Below are 14,777 nucleotides of genomic sequence, written 5' to 3'. Positions count from 1 at the left end.
GCATAATAAACGTTTTTTTGTTAACTTTAATACAAAATAATAATTTTTGTAAGAATAATAAGGTTATAATATATATAATAGAGTATGATTCTCTTTTGAAAAAAATAAAAATTAATATCAAAGTATTGAGATACAAAGAGTTTATTGTCCTTTTTTCTGATTTTTATTTTTCTATAATTTTTTATTTTATTTAATTCTTTTATTATTGTGTTTCATAAAACTTCACTTACAAAACAAGATTTTGTAAATAATTTTAATAAAAGGATTATGCAAAACCCATTATCAAATTACAAAGAGTCTACTGTTTTCTTTCATTTTGATATTTACATATATAATTACTTCTTTATTATTATTTCAATAAAACTTTTTACTTGAGAGATATTATTGTATTAAGTAATTTAATTTAAAAAATTGCGCTTATCTATTACATTTTTACAATATCAGTTTATATTCTTATCTGGTATATATAACATAGATTCTATTTACGTTCTGTTTACAGGAAAGACACGAATCATTTTAACAAATTCCACGACGGCGAAGGCTCCACGTACGTTGTCCGTGAGATCAACGTCGCCCGCACCAGCCATCACCACGTTCCGCAGTAAGACGGGACGGAAGTTCCGCACGACTACGGAGAGTATTCACAGTTTTGCCAGAAGATCGGACGATGCTGTCCAGGCGGACGCAAATAATTTCTTAGCGGAGGACGAGACCATCGCGTCCGACAACCGAGCTCTCGAGCTCCTCAGGTCGCTCTACACGATAGCTGCCAAATGGGGCTGAGGAGCCGCATAATCGACGACCGATCGGAACTACGCGTGCGTCAGAAGACTCGCGAGATGAAGCTCTCGCTGGAGTATTAGAAGACGATCCATCTGTCGATACGTCTCTCAGAGTAGATCGTTGCTGTCATCGCGTTATTTCGTCTAGCCTAAATTCGAGGAGGGTTCATAGAGCTCGAACCCGGTGTGAATCGGTTTTGATCTCGGCCCATGAGAATCGATATGATAAACAAAAATCTGATGTACGAATGTTTCCTCGGAAAACACGATGACATCGTACTTGTGATCGAATACCATTCAAGGATTAAAAATGTGTGGTTATTATTATTATTATTATTGACTTTACTATTCCTGAGAAAAGAGAAATTCTCATTTTATTATAAATTATTTTTACACACTTATTATATTTGACTTTCGGAAATTGGAAAATTAAATTTAAACTAAAGATTCGGTTTCTTTAATCTCGGATCGATAATATGTCGCTACGACAGCGAAGTTCGATTTAACTAGGGGCCGAGATTGACACTTGCGCTCGCGGATATTAAGTAGATTGTGTAACGACCGGTTTCTTCAAAATGTAATCTGTGACGGTTGCTTGGTACCCGCGATCGAGCGTAATTCGTGTCGGTTAATATGCGGAGTCCCGATCGATCATCGATCGATAAAATCGCGATATAATAATTAACCGGCAAAGTCCGACAAAGTTAAGATTATGTATTTGCTCTCGCCGTCCCTTTTATTAAGAATAAAACATCGATCGCCTTGAAACATCGGTAACTGTTACTTGCAAAAAATGCCTGCCATACTCTTCGTCCTTCCTGTTCACGACTTTTTGCGTGAATGATACCGTGTATGAGTATTCGATTTAACTCTCTCGTTATCGAATAATTTTAATCGCTTAGCAAAGTATTTTAATATGTTTTACTTATTTTTAGCATGTAATAATACAACAACAAGATATCCTTAAATTTTTTTCTTATAATAATTTTATAAGCTTGCCTAATTACATTGCATAATCGTCAAAAAATCATTTGTTAACAATTGTTTGTCTACATTTGTTTAAAATACTATTTAGAAAAATTAATTTTATTTTGTTGATAAACAATTTGATGGAAATTTATATAATTCCTTTCGTTTAAATCTGTTCGATCTTGTCATATTTGGAATAAATACTTATATAGAACACGAAAGAGAGAGAGAGAGAGAGAGAGAGAGAGAGAGAGAGAGAGAGACATAAACAGTGGTTATTATATTCGAAACCCGACTATACTCGTGTAAAACAGTAAGTGTGCATACCGGCATAAAGGGATTTGTATGACTCATCCACTTCGCTCTTCTCATAATATTGCCAAGTACATCGTCAAATTGCTACTCTTTGTTGAATAGGATGCGAAATTGGCGGAATGTGTGATGGCACGTGGTGAATTATACTGTACGCTTATGGTTATTCGTACCGGTTTGACTCTATACGTGACATAATTTCGCTCTTTCCCCGCGTATCTTTCCAGGTCACTTTCCAGGCCCTCTTTCGAAATCCACGCCAATTCCCAGACAGCGTATTAATTGCCAGCGGGATTAAATTGATATTTGTGCGAGTTGTGTCGTACGAACCCTCCATCATCGCATGCTGCCGTCGAACTGTTGTTACGTTCAGTATTACGAAAAGACTCCTCGAAAAGGATCCGCCCAACATCCAACGTGACGGATTCGCGAAATTATTTATTCAACAATATCTTCGCGCTTATTGCGATTCCTAATGTCCCGGCTAACAGTAAGCTACTTGTATCTTTCTTGAAATTACGGTGTTGGTAACGTTCTCTTTCGTTTGGGCATTTCGAGATCGCGAGATGCTTTCTTTCATCGCGATCCCGAAACGTCCAAACGGGGTTTCTAGGTCATTATTTAAGTACCGCGACTTTTAGAGCGACTTGTAGCCGTATCGACTTTATGTAATATACCTTTGTACAGTATGTGAATAAATATACAGGGTTTTGTTTACCCGTGTTTTACCTGTCAAATGTTCCTTATAATAATTTTATTAATTCTTTTATATCTCTTTATTTATACTCTTTATTCTAGAATGAAATTGCGCTATAGGTCATTACCAACATCGTTTTTAAAAAAATATACACGTTACATTTATTGCGTTAAATATATTAAACATGTCGTTTGATTCTAATTTTATCTATTATTAAATATTAGATTTACTTTGAAAATGTAGATTTTAAGAATTTTTTACTAGACTTTTAATTGAGATTTAATTGATTTACGAAAATGTAACTGAATATTTTAACAACTTATTTTAATAATTTTTTTACAATATCCTTTATTATTTCAAAAATTTTGATATTTTTGGTGAAAGGTACGTGTCACAAATTAAAGCTCGCTGCTTGCGGTAAGAAAAACATCATTAATGTCTGCACTACAATATTTTAACGGAAATACTTAAATCCTTTAGGAAATCATTTGCGCTTTAAATAGACCGTTGCAAAGATGTGCATGATCAGCATGGCAATATTAATAACTCAAGCAGACTAATGAGCGCCATTAAAGTTTTTGCGGGAAGAAACAGATCGTCGACGATTGCACAAACATCGAAAGAACAGCAGGGATCTTTCTCTTTGTTTTCCTTGTCATACATATTCTCTTACATCCGGTGATTTGTATACATATACGTAGTACAGATACGCGTTTACTAGCTGAAATCTCGCAAATTTCCGACTTCGGACGGGAAATGTTTGGAATCGAGGTAGGTAATAGAAGATACTTAGAAATTGAATTAAAAAAAATAATTTAACCGCAATATCGAGAGACCCACAGAAATCGTAAAAGAATCGCGAAGAGATTTCCGTAACGCACCATAAAACGCCTGAGAGAGTTCGTATCATTTCAAGCGGAAGAAATAATATCTTGCGGGATCCCGGATCGGAGGTCATCGCAAATGGCTGATTAATATTTCCAAAGAGGTACGTTTACTGTAGTCAGATCATTGCAAGTAGGATTCAAGTTTTTTTTTTCTCGAATGTTATAAAACTATCCTACAAGAACAGTACTTTTTCACATAATTCTCAATCGTCCCAGTCTGTCTCCAGAAATAACAGATGGCGAAGCTTCCAAAAATAAATTGGCGAGATCAAGATAATTGAAAAAGAAAAATGTGGTAATTCGTACTATACATTTTTACGATACATTATCTCACGTAACTTTCTTTATTTAAAGGTATACGGATAATAGATAATAGATAGTTTAGTAAATTCTTCTTTATATATAAATATCTTAAAAATAAGAAAATATGTTCAGACTATATCAAGCTATCTGTGATTATGTATTCTTTAAAAATATTTCCCAGTTATATTGTATAAAAATCATTTTATTTGAAAATTTCAGATATTTTTAAATAAAAAATAATTTAAGAAAAAAACGGTTGAAACGTGATAGATTTGTATGTGAACATCATAAACGATATGAAAAGAAGGAATCTAAGTTGGCCAACCTTTTTAGGCATGGAATCTTTTGAATTCAGGTATATATCCTGTGACGCAACTTTTGCTGCAATGCGAAAGGACATCCGCCTTCAGCAAGACCGAGACCGATTCGCCGCCTCGACGCAACATATTCAAATTAATGTCCGGAGATCGGTATCCAAATGAAGAATTACAAGAGGCAGGAAGAAGATTCTTACTTCTCTCCCTTTGAACATCTTGTTTTTCCGCAAAAGTAAATAAAGCAATCTAACGTACCATGTAACGTAATTATGCTTAAGCGAACACCGTATATTTATTCATAAAAAATATGTAATATTTATGATAATAATATAATATTTTCAAGACATTTCAGAAATCAGCCACTTTCTGTCAACTTCCTACATATATAATGCTTCTTTTAGCTTCTATAGAAATTTATCTTTTCGATTCGAGTCAAATATACGTTGTCAGATTAACTTATTTACATAATCACAGTGTGTTAAAATTATTATAATTGTTAAAAATCTGTTAAGTATTATTCTTCAACAGCCAGAAATGTACATGAAATAATGTTTTAGGAAGACCTGCCAAGTACATTCAGATACTATGCAAGATTCAAATATGAAGTAATGATAGTCGCTATCGGAATAGCAATTTTGCGTAATGGACGGTAACACCGTGTGAACATGCGCGAATAGTTAGTAGCGGCGAATCACAAACACACCGATTCTTTCTTTACGACCTGCGAAAAAAACTCTGTATATAAAATGAGCAGAACTAGATCGATATATAAATCTGTCCCGAGAGCGACTGATTTGGAAATTCACTTGAGAGATAAAAAAGGTCAGAATTATTTATTTCTTTGAGAATGATGTTGATTCTCTCGCGCGTCTAACACATTATACACTGACCTAGTCCTTTTCTGAACAGTTAAAAATTGCGTAAAGATTCGATTGTGTAACAGTAATAAATATGCATGCTTTTGTAATACTTAACCGTTGTTAACGCGATCTTTCTCTAACGATGATTAATTAATTGTAAAAAATACAATTTGATTGTTAGAGATCTTTTTTTGAAAATTGAATTTTTTTTTGTAAATAGAAAATAGAAATCTTCTCAAGAGATTTTTATTTTTTACGTATTATTACGCGTAGTTTTAGATACTAGTGCAATAATCAGAGAAAGCTCTTCTCTTCTTTTACCATAGACATATGTGTGAACATTTTTTTTTTAATTATTTTTATCGGGAAAAAAAGATAATAGTTTTATGTTATTGTTTTGAACGTCGAATATACAAAAGAAGACTTAAATAAATTTGCGTTTCTCGGCAGATTTTCTTAACATTCGGACGACTTTCAGACGATTTTCATAGCCCATGCGGGACATCTGAGATCGAGGCCGGTCCGATTCCAAACGTGGATCTCCCGTCTGTACAATTATCTTCGCGCTCTACTGGTGAGGCGGTAAAAGGTCGTCGGTTGATGCAATCGACCACGATATACTCTGCAGAATACGCGGTTAGATTACGGCGTATTGGCCAATTGCTAGAGCTCAATTAACGCTTTTTAGTTTTACGAGTATTTATCGGCCATTCGTAACATCGAGTGACGAGTGGATTATTGTTTAAATATAAATCGTTGACGATTCTGTGTTTCTTGCACGGAAGCTTCGCACTGCGTATATGTTCATCGATATACTTATATAAACAGACATATATTTATATGATAACCGTGCGAGGAGCATTGACAGTTATAACTTTGTTTACGTTTTTCATAAATGCAGAGAGCATTGCTCTTGAGTATGTTAAGTAAGTAATTCTTCTATAAAAAAAAGGAAAGGGGAAGCATAAGAGAGAAAGTAATTTATATAAAGATTTTTGTGTGATTCAATTTTTATATACGATATGCGGCATGTACATGTATCGTTTCTAAAAGCTTGAATAATTTTTCATTTAGCGTTCTCGCGTTCTTTGCACTCGACACGTGTTAAGAGGATTAAAAGGTTAAAGCTACTAACTAGCTATTACAGTTAAAGCTATAATGATTTTTAGACCCAAGAATTATGATTTACATTCCTGTTGATTATAGGGGTATTACTAGTTTTAACTAGAATTTCATTAGCCAGATGTATCTATCATTAAATTTGTCAAAAAAAAATTTTGCAACAAATTATGTTAATTGCTTTCTCTCTACACGATAATATTAAAATTTGTATCAAGATGTTTACTTTTTTCTTAGCAAAATATACAATTATTAAAATTTACGTGTATACATATCATTTTGTAAATTATTATTTTGACGTTTGAAATTAATTTGAGACATTTATATATATGATGATAACTAAATTTTCCGCGTGCATTTACATAAGCGGAGCAAAAAGCCACGCATATTCAAACATTAATAACGATGATACGAAAACTCAATTATGCATCCAAAAGGTATATTTTGCGACGGACCTCATGCCATTTCTCCGATGAACGCTATACCGAACGCTTTCACCGCGCGTCCATACATACCGATTCGGATCGCTGCTTCCTTTTAGTACTGATGACAGTGTATTAACGAATCTCGAGCAATTCTGCAGCAGGGAAAAAGAAAGAAAATAATAGTAGGGGTCACGCGCGTGGATGAAGTAACATCGCAAGACGAGCAATTAACTCGTAATCCTAGAATCGTTCTTTCTCGATCACTTTCGTCGAATGCAAATGCCGAATGATTCTTGTCCATTTTACGTATCGAGAGGTAAAATGAATCTACCTTGTATATTAGAGCATTCTTGGTTTCTTGATTATGTCTTGTGAACGCGTTATTTCTCATATAAAGATGTACGCTACGTATTTAGCAGCGAATACGTTTGTATCATTCTTGGCCTGCGATCATCCAGGGCTGGGCATTCACGTCTTTTAACACATGAGAAACAATTTAAATGCTTGGTTTTGCTCAATACAAATCAACAGAGAAAGTTATTATAATAACATCATAACAGTGTGAACAAAGAATTTTGTAACTGTAAAAAGATACATGTATAAGAATAATTAGAATACACGATTTCTGAGATTGTTTTAGAAGCATCTGAGGAGGTAGGATCTAATCTTATTCTTTAAAATGATACGATTTATTAAAATAGAGTATATTATTATATTAATTAATTTATAATCTCTATAAAAATATAATAAATGCGGATAATTAAATTTTAAGTTATCATTAAAGCCTCAAAGGTTCGGTTTCGATTTCGGTTCTTACTTTATAATCGATGATCGACTTTTTAATCGTCTCGACCAACACTATTCCAATTTAAACTCAGAAGAGCCTATTGCATAATTTCATGCAACCGAACAATTTTTCTCATCTCAATAATCAAAGAAAAAGTCTCGTTACGCTCATCGAGAAATAAATCAAGACCGGTTTCATTTCAATAATGAAATTAAGAGAATGCCCCCGGAAGAGTAAACATCATTCCTTTCTCCTCGGAATGAAAAAGAAGAAGAAGAAGAAGAAGAAGAAGAAGAAGAAAAATCCTTGTGTGCATATCCTGTGGTATTATCCTCCGGTCGCGTCATAATTTATGCGAACAACAACGACGCGCGGCGGTCTCGGCGTTATCCCCATCGATCATCCCGGTGTCTGCTGAAGACGTCAGTGGAGGAGGTTACATCTCTCGCTCCGAAGGCTGCAGCGCCGAGCGCCGAGGTTGCATCCGCCGTCGACTGGAACGAACGAGCCGCGGTGCACCTCTAAAATAGAGGCCTATTACGGTCGGTGAAGCACCGCGCGCGAGACTTTCTCCCCCAATTCCCCTGCATTCCGTCGTGGATCGCGCTCGTTAGCTCTACGATCCCATCCCCGCTCGGCGCGGATGCATCCTCCTCTCTTAGGTTTATCTCTGAGAGGCAGCGAAGCCGGGTATATCCGCGACCGCACCGCTTTAATGGAAAGTATGTCAACCGTTCGCGCGCGCTCGCAAGAGGAGAAGAGGATGAGTCGCGCGCGATCAGATTATCCGATAATAATATCGGTGAGAGTCTTTGTTGCGGCGATAGAGAGCAGTCATGCGTGTCTCGTCTAGGCGCGAACCATCATCGAGGGTGTCGAAGGATGACGGGAGGGCGAGGGTTCCTGGAAGATCTCTCTGGATCAACCTGCAATTATTTATCTTATGCGCGATATAGCGTCTGCTTCAAGAGACAAATGTCAGTTTCGTCATTCATAACACCTGTTCCAGCGATGAGATAGGATTTCGTTCATTATAACGAAAATAGGTCAATTAACTTCCTCCTGCAAATTAATTAAAATGTGAAGACATCTTTTCTTTACAAAATTATGTAAATATTTTGATAGAGGAAAAATTTTTTAAATGTATTTTGCTTTTTTTTTCCAATCGATTTTAGACTTGGAGAAAAATTCGACCCACGGATGCTAAAAGAAAGCATCTAATACTGGAAATTTACAACTTGTATATAAATATACAATGTAAGGGTATTTAATTGTATTTAATTTACAATATAAGTGTATTTAATTGTATTTAATTTTTATCACAAGCACGCGAATTGCAAATATTCATTAAGGAATCCAGCCAAGAGACAATGCGAACTTTCTAGCTGATTCTCTATAGAGTGAGCCTGAAGGAGTTAGATGTATGTGAAAAGATAAGTGTAATACTATATTGAGTAGGCCCGCGAAACATACACGCAATCACAATGATTTAAGATCCTCGGTTAATCTTATAGTGACGTTGCATACGACGTTCACGCGATTTACGCCGCTACTGTATCATTTGTTACGGGATACCATTCCTCAGTATAAAGCGCGTGTCTATTCATCAAGTTTATTAGCGATTATTCGCAGCTACTGACGCGCGTCTCTAAAAACTAAAAGAAAAAAAAAAAAAAAAAAAAAAAAAGAAAGAAATGCATCGCGACTTTTACTCTCGTCGTCCATAGATATATATCGCGAAATATCCCACGATACGGGATATGAAGGAGAAAAAAAGTCGCGCGAGATGATCGACTGATAGCTGATTAGATGACGAATTATACTTATATCATCGTTAGCGTGCAATCGCACAGCGGATGGAATTTCTCTCATTAAATTACATTTCTATATTATGGAATTGGAATTCGTCATAACGCCGACACTCGCGCGCGCCACGATAATCGATAATTCCCGTTGTCGTAACCCCGGGGGAAAAGTGAAATCATATGTTTGCACTGTATGTGGAGAGCACAACATACGGCGAGTTATTACCGTGATCCACGAGCGTGCCGTTATGTCGATTGATCGCTGTCGGGCGTTCGCGTTGCCATACATCTCCGTTTGCCGTAAGACATCACAGGTTTGCCATTAAGAACGATTCGCGCGATACATAGAGGAATTTATTTTACGCGCCTCGGGTATCAGATTCTCTCGCGTCTCTTTTACGAGCCTTTTGTTCCTTAATGACGATCGGCGGCAATATGACGCGCGACTACGCAATCGTGCGATGTATGCAATGTATGTATGCCTTGTTGGATAACAAAAAAAAGCTTGTGCAGTTTTTTGAAAAAATCGAGATTGCAATTTCTTCTATCCTTCCATGTACGAATTTTGTAAGGTAATTTTGTAATAATCGATATCCAATCATCGTGAAAATAATAGAGTTTGCGATTGAAGAAATTTGTACAACGGATACGTAAAAGTATGTACATCAGAGAGTTATATCGGGTTTTCTTCCAATTCTGTATTATTTACTCGAGTAATATTTTCATTTAAGATTTTTCTCATTATTTTTTCGCGTTGGATTAACTTTCCCATAGAAATACTCATTAACTAGTAATTTTCATACGAAATTAAATTTACATAAACTTAATCATAAAATAAATTACTATTAAAAGGCTTTTAGGAAAAAATGTCAAATTTAAATTAAATAAATAAAAGCTAGCGTGGTTAAGCATGAAAATTATAAAATGTATGATCAAAGTTGATTTTAAAAATGATTGATTTATTTGTTAAAAGTTTCTTTATATTTTATGCTTTTTTAAAGCCAGAATATAAAAATTCAAATATTTTTAGAAATCAAGACTATTCATCACTCGATTTATCTCTCACAATATTCTTTTCATCCCTTTTTTTTTTTTTTGCTCAAGTTTTTCAATTGCAATATAAATATTCAAGGATCATAATGAAGACTCTAATTGCAAAGAAACCCGCAAGACTAACCGATACAAACGTTGCCTTTTACTCTTAATAATAGTGATTTATTGTGCTTGTCGACATACGTGCGTGTAGATACTCATAATGAGTTCGTGATCTTTATAATATCCAGATGAGTGATCATTGTTCCCGATTAATATTCGCAGATTCTTGCATTTCATCGGTCGTAATTACATTGTTTGTAAATAGATGCGTGCGGAAATAAATAAACGTTCAAAATAAATCTCAATGCAAATATCTTATTTATCTACGTGATCGTTAATAAGTTGCATTATATATTCAATGTATTTACAATAAATTTTACAAACCATTCTTGGAATATGTTACAATTCCCTCAATTAAATCCAACGTTAAATTTATTACCTCGTTGTATAATCGAAGCAAACTCAATTCGACGTTATTTCATTTCAATCATCGTGTTTCATCGGGATGCGTGAACTTTTAATCGAACACATGATTCTGATTGCGCGTCGGTACCGATAAATCGCCACGCGCTGAACGTTTGCCCCGATTACATTTCTCCAAGTAATTTGACGGTAATCATTTGGCTGATTCGTGGTTCTGACGTAGCCGAAAGTTGATTACGCGATATGACGCAATCTCTTCATTTGTGCCTCTCATAATCGGCGCACATTGAACACAAATCCGATGAAAATGAATTTACAGATCGGCGAATGCGCGCGAATCGCTTAACTACCAGCGCAACGATTTGTTCGCGCACCATTGAATTTTTCACGTTTGATCGACGAATGAATGGTCCATGTAACAGATCAGATAATTAGCAATTGAGCAAAGCGCGGGTATGATAGTCATTAAAAGATCATTAGCCCGCGCACTTCTCATGACTGCCGATGAGATATTTTCCTCATTTGAGTATCATCCTTAATCGATGTCGCAAGCAGTTACACGGTAGGACTCTTTACTGCTTTTTTTTTACAATTTTTAAATAATCTTTTATATATAGCTTTTGCGATGCATTATGATATCTTTAAAATCATCTCTAGCACGAACGTAGTCAATCTTTGACCAATCGACAGCTTGTAAAAAATAAATAATTATTTACGTTATTTAATTTAATCAATCGCATTTAAATTACTATTCCGTCAAAACTCACAATAAGACAGATATTTAAAGATTAAGGAGAGAATGTTTTCTCAAGCGTGATGGAACACGCAAGACTATTGTGTATTTCAAACATATCCTGAATAAAGTCTCTCCTTCTTTCTCTCTCTCTCTCTCTCTCTCTCTCTCTCTCACTTGTATTCTATAAGATTCTTTATTTTTTTTTAATTTTTTTCATTAATTTTTTAAAATCATTTGAAAATAATTTAAAAAATATACATTTTTTATAATATAGATATGTGTGTTCTAAATGTTACAATTTAGCGATTTTATTTTTATACCTTTCGATAAAATAAAATCGGATTACACTATTGATAGCTAACGTGAAAGCTAATTAAATCGATATCAAGTAATATGAGAAAAGCAGAGAATAAAATAGGATTAAATCTGAAATAAAATTTTTATTAGACTTAATTGAAATCTAAAGTGTTATTAATAATTAATATAGTTATTAATACTTGTAAAAAATAAATTTTTCCAGAAGGTTTTTTCAATGTTATCCAACACACTGTGATTAAACATTTCATCAAACACCTGTTAAGGAAAAATTGAGTTTGTATTCATCGAGTTTGAATTCAATGTACGTTATAAATGACTATTATTAAAAGTAAGAGTACGAGCGTTTGCATCAATTAGTCTTGCGCGTTTCATCATAACTAAGGAAGCATTCCTCATTAACCTTTGAATATCCGTCTTATTGCGGTATTTGATGGAATAGTAATTTAAACGCGAATAAAAGAATCTATGGACGAACAAAAGTATAATTTGACAAGAGTATTAAGAATCATGATGATGAAGCTCTTAATTACATCGCTACTTGAAGAATTGAAAGACCGACGCACACATTTGAACATTCGTCGGATCTGATTTGAATCTACGTTAAAATGTGCCACTTTCTGAACTGGATAGAGCCAGGATCAATAATGGCTTATCTTGATAAGAAGGGATTACACGACGTTTCAGAAAAGAGCGAAAAACGAGCAGGACAAGCGTATTTTCGTTCCTTCTTTGTCAAGTTCCGAGTTACGTTCGTCGTCGTCGTCGTCGTCGTTTATGCCAACCGATATCGATTCTTGCCACACATGGCCATGTGTGCACGATCCCACGCGGGCCGTTTAACAGGCGAGCACAATATCCTTTCAGATTCCTCGGCCATCTCGCGCGAGTCATCGACTCCTGCAAATTTCCTCGGTATCCGTATGCTAAGTACTTGTCGGTGCATTTTTTCCTGTCGCGCCGCCGACTTGAACGATGATTTCTGCGGCTCGAGAGCCTCACGTAAAACACGTTAGTCACGTTCGCAAGGCTGATACATCGATCGAACAGTTTGTCCCAGTTTCGCAAAGATCGGATAATACGATGGTCTGCCTGCGATCGTCTCTATGCACCCGCTGAGATACATCGAGGGTTCTCGCGCTTTCTTCTGTCATCGGCTCCCGTCTAATGTAACGGAGAAAGCGCTCTGTCGTAATATCTGTATATAATCGTATGGATCCTTTTTAGGTTCCTGGTAAGTTATAGAGGCGCCGGGTTGCTCGGTGTATTTATTATCGCGAGCGCGTTTCGCCTTATGGGGAAGAAAATTACGTTGAAGGCTCCGCAATCGGGATAACCACGTGCTTATAGCGTGGATCAACAAAATATTACGGTCTAGGAAGAGATTCATAGTCGGATGATATAGAGGGTCACAGTTCGATCACGGTAATAAGTAATTTACATGGGCAAACAAGCTCGGGTCAAACTTCTGTCAGAATAATCGCGAAATCCATCATAGTTCAGTCAAGTTAGGTCATTATGGTAAGATCTTTCAGAACATGCAAGAGTGATCTCACCGAATCTTATCGAATCGAAAAAGCATATTTTAAAGATACACGTGGAGTTTGAATTTTATACGGAATAGATCATTTTGGTTTTATTTACAAGTAATTAAAACAAATATTTCAATTTTTCTTATTAATTAGATATGTATAATCATCATTTTTATATATTTCTATGTTCTTATGTAATATTATATTATTCAACTATTATTTTTAATTATAGATTAAAGCGTGCTTGTAAATGCTATATTTTTGTTACCTCTGTATTAAACTTCTCATTCTGAGGTCGCGACCCGCGTTAAGAAACACGATTAAAGTGTGAATCAAATCACCGGTCGATTTGGGCCGCACGTCGTGCGGCTGACCGACGCCGAAAGGTATAAGTAACATTTTGCACAATCTCGGTTATTATTCAACCAATAAACGAAGTCATCTTCTTCCCGAGTACTCTTCACCGACTCGACCGTTCTTCACGCGGATTAAATCTACCAGCCTATTTGTAATAAGTTCTGCATGAGCAGCTTTAATGTTGCGGTATCTACATTATTACAGTATGTCGCATTGTTCGTGAAAGTCAAATTATAGGTTTCGACAATGCGTTTATTGCGTATTAGAATGCCGTCATCGACCCTGACAATGACGGTTATTGACCCCGTGGTGAACCGGTTGCGCGACGTTTGCCACGGTATATATACACTGATTGAAACCCGTTTGACCTTTCTCGATCGTGCTTCGTCATAATTACTATCCACTGTCGTAAAGTTTCTGTCTGGAACATCGGAACAATTGTTCTACATTTATATATGCCGGTCTCATCTTAAATTAACTCTATATGTTGAATCATGGCTGCAACAGAATTTTCGTATCATGAAAAGCGTCTTTTTTTTTCTAATGAAATTTAAAAATACTTTTGGACGCAACAAAAAAATATATTTGAAAAAATGATGGCTTTTGTTTGTTAAAGAATCTATATTGAAAAGAGTGTCAGAGTTATCATTATGTATAATGATCGTACAGTTTGTAGAAAGAAGAAAAATATTTTGCATCGCGCGTACAGTTGGATTTATCATGTAAATTTAACAGCCCAAAGAGTGTCGATCTTATGGCGACGCCATAAGGTAAATGTTTAGTCTATGATTTGAAGAATTTTCAGATGCAAAATGCATTGCCTTAGCCGAACATCCCGTAATACATGGTCATTTGTGCAATTTACAATCTACAGAAATTGCATAAATCGTCTTGCGATATTGGCTGCGCCATCTGCTGCTGTTTTTCGTCCTATTTCTCGTGACAGCGGGTTTCATCGTCCCTATCGTATCACGGAGATGCAATAATGCATCTCGGTAGTTGAAGAACTGACAAATTTCGTCATCGCCGCGTCGGCGTACCCCATCGAGCGATACC

The 14,777-nt window shown here is 35.6% G+C and overlaps 1 protein-coding gene across 2 annotated transcripts in view; it reads left to right on the top strand.

Annotated features, from left to right (window-relative positions):
• The window catches only part of Thw (chitin-binding domain protein thawb), a 42,255-nt gene extending 39,469 nt beyond the window's left edge, over window positions 1-2,786 (top strand). For both annotated transcript variants that reach the window (XM_072911416.1, XM_072911415.1), the window contains one exon: window positions 500-2,786. In XM_072911416.1, coding sequence (XP_072767517.1) covers window positions 500-783 — 284 coding nt within the window. In that variant the 3' untranslated portion in view covers window positions 784-2,786. The remainder of the gene's footprint in view (window positions 1-499) is intronic.
• The last annotated feature ends 11,991 nt before the right edge of the window (window positions 2,787-14,777 follow it).

The sequence above is a fragment of the Anoplolepis gracilipes genome, chromosome 2 (assembly GCF_047496725.1).
Source record: "Anoplolepis gracilipes chromosome 2, ASM4749672v1, whole genome shotgun sequence".
Taxonomy (NCBI): Eukaryota; Metazoa; Arthropoda; class Insecta; order Hymenoptera; family Formicidae; genus Anoplolepis; species Anoplolepis gracilipes.
The sequence above is the reverse complement of the archived record's forward strand: the minus strand, read 5'-3'. Positions and strand labels throughout refer to the sequence as shown.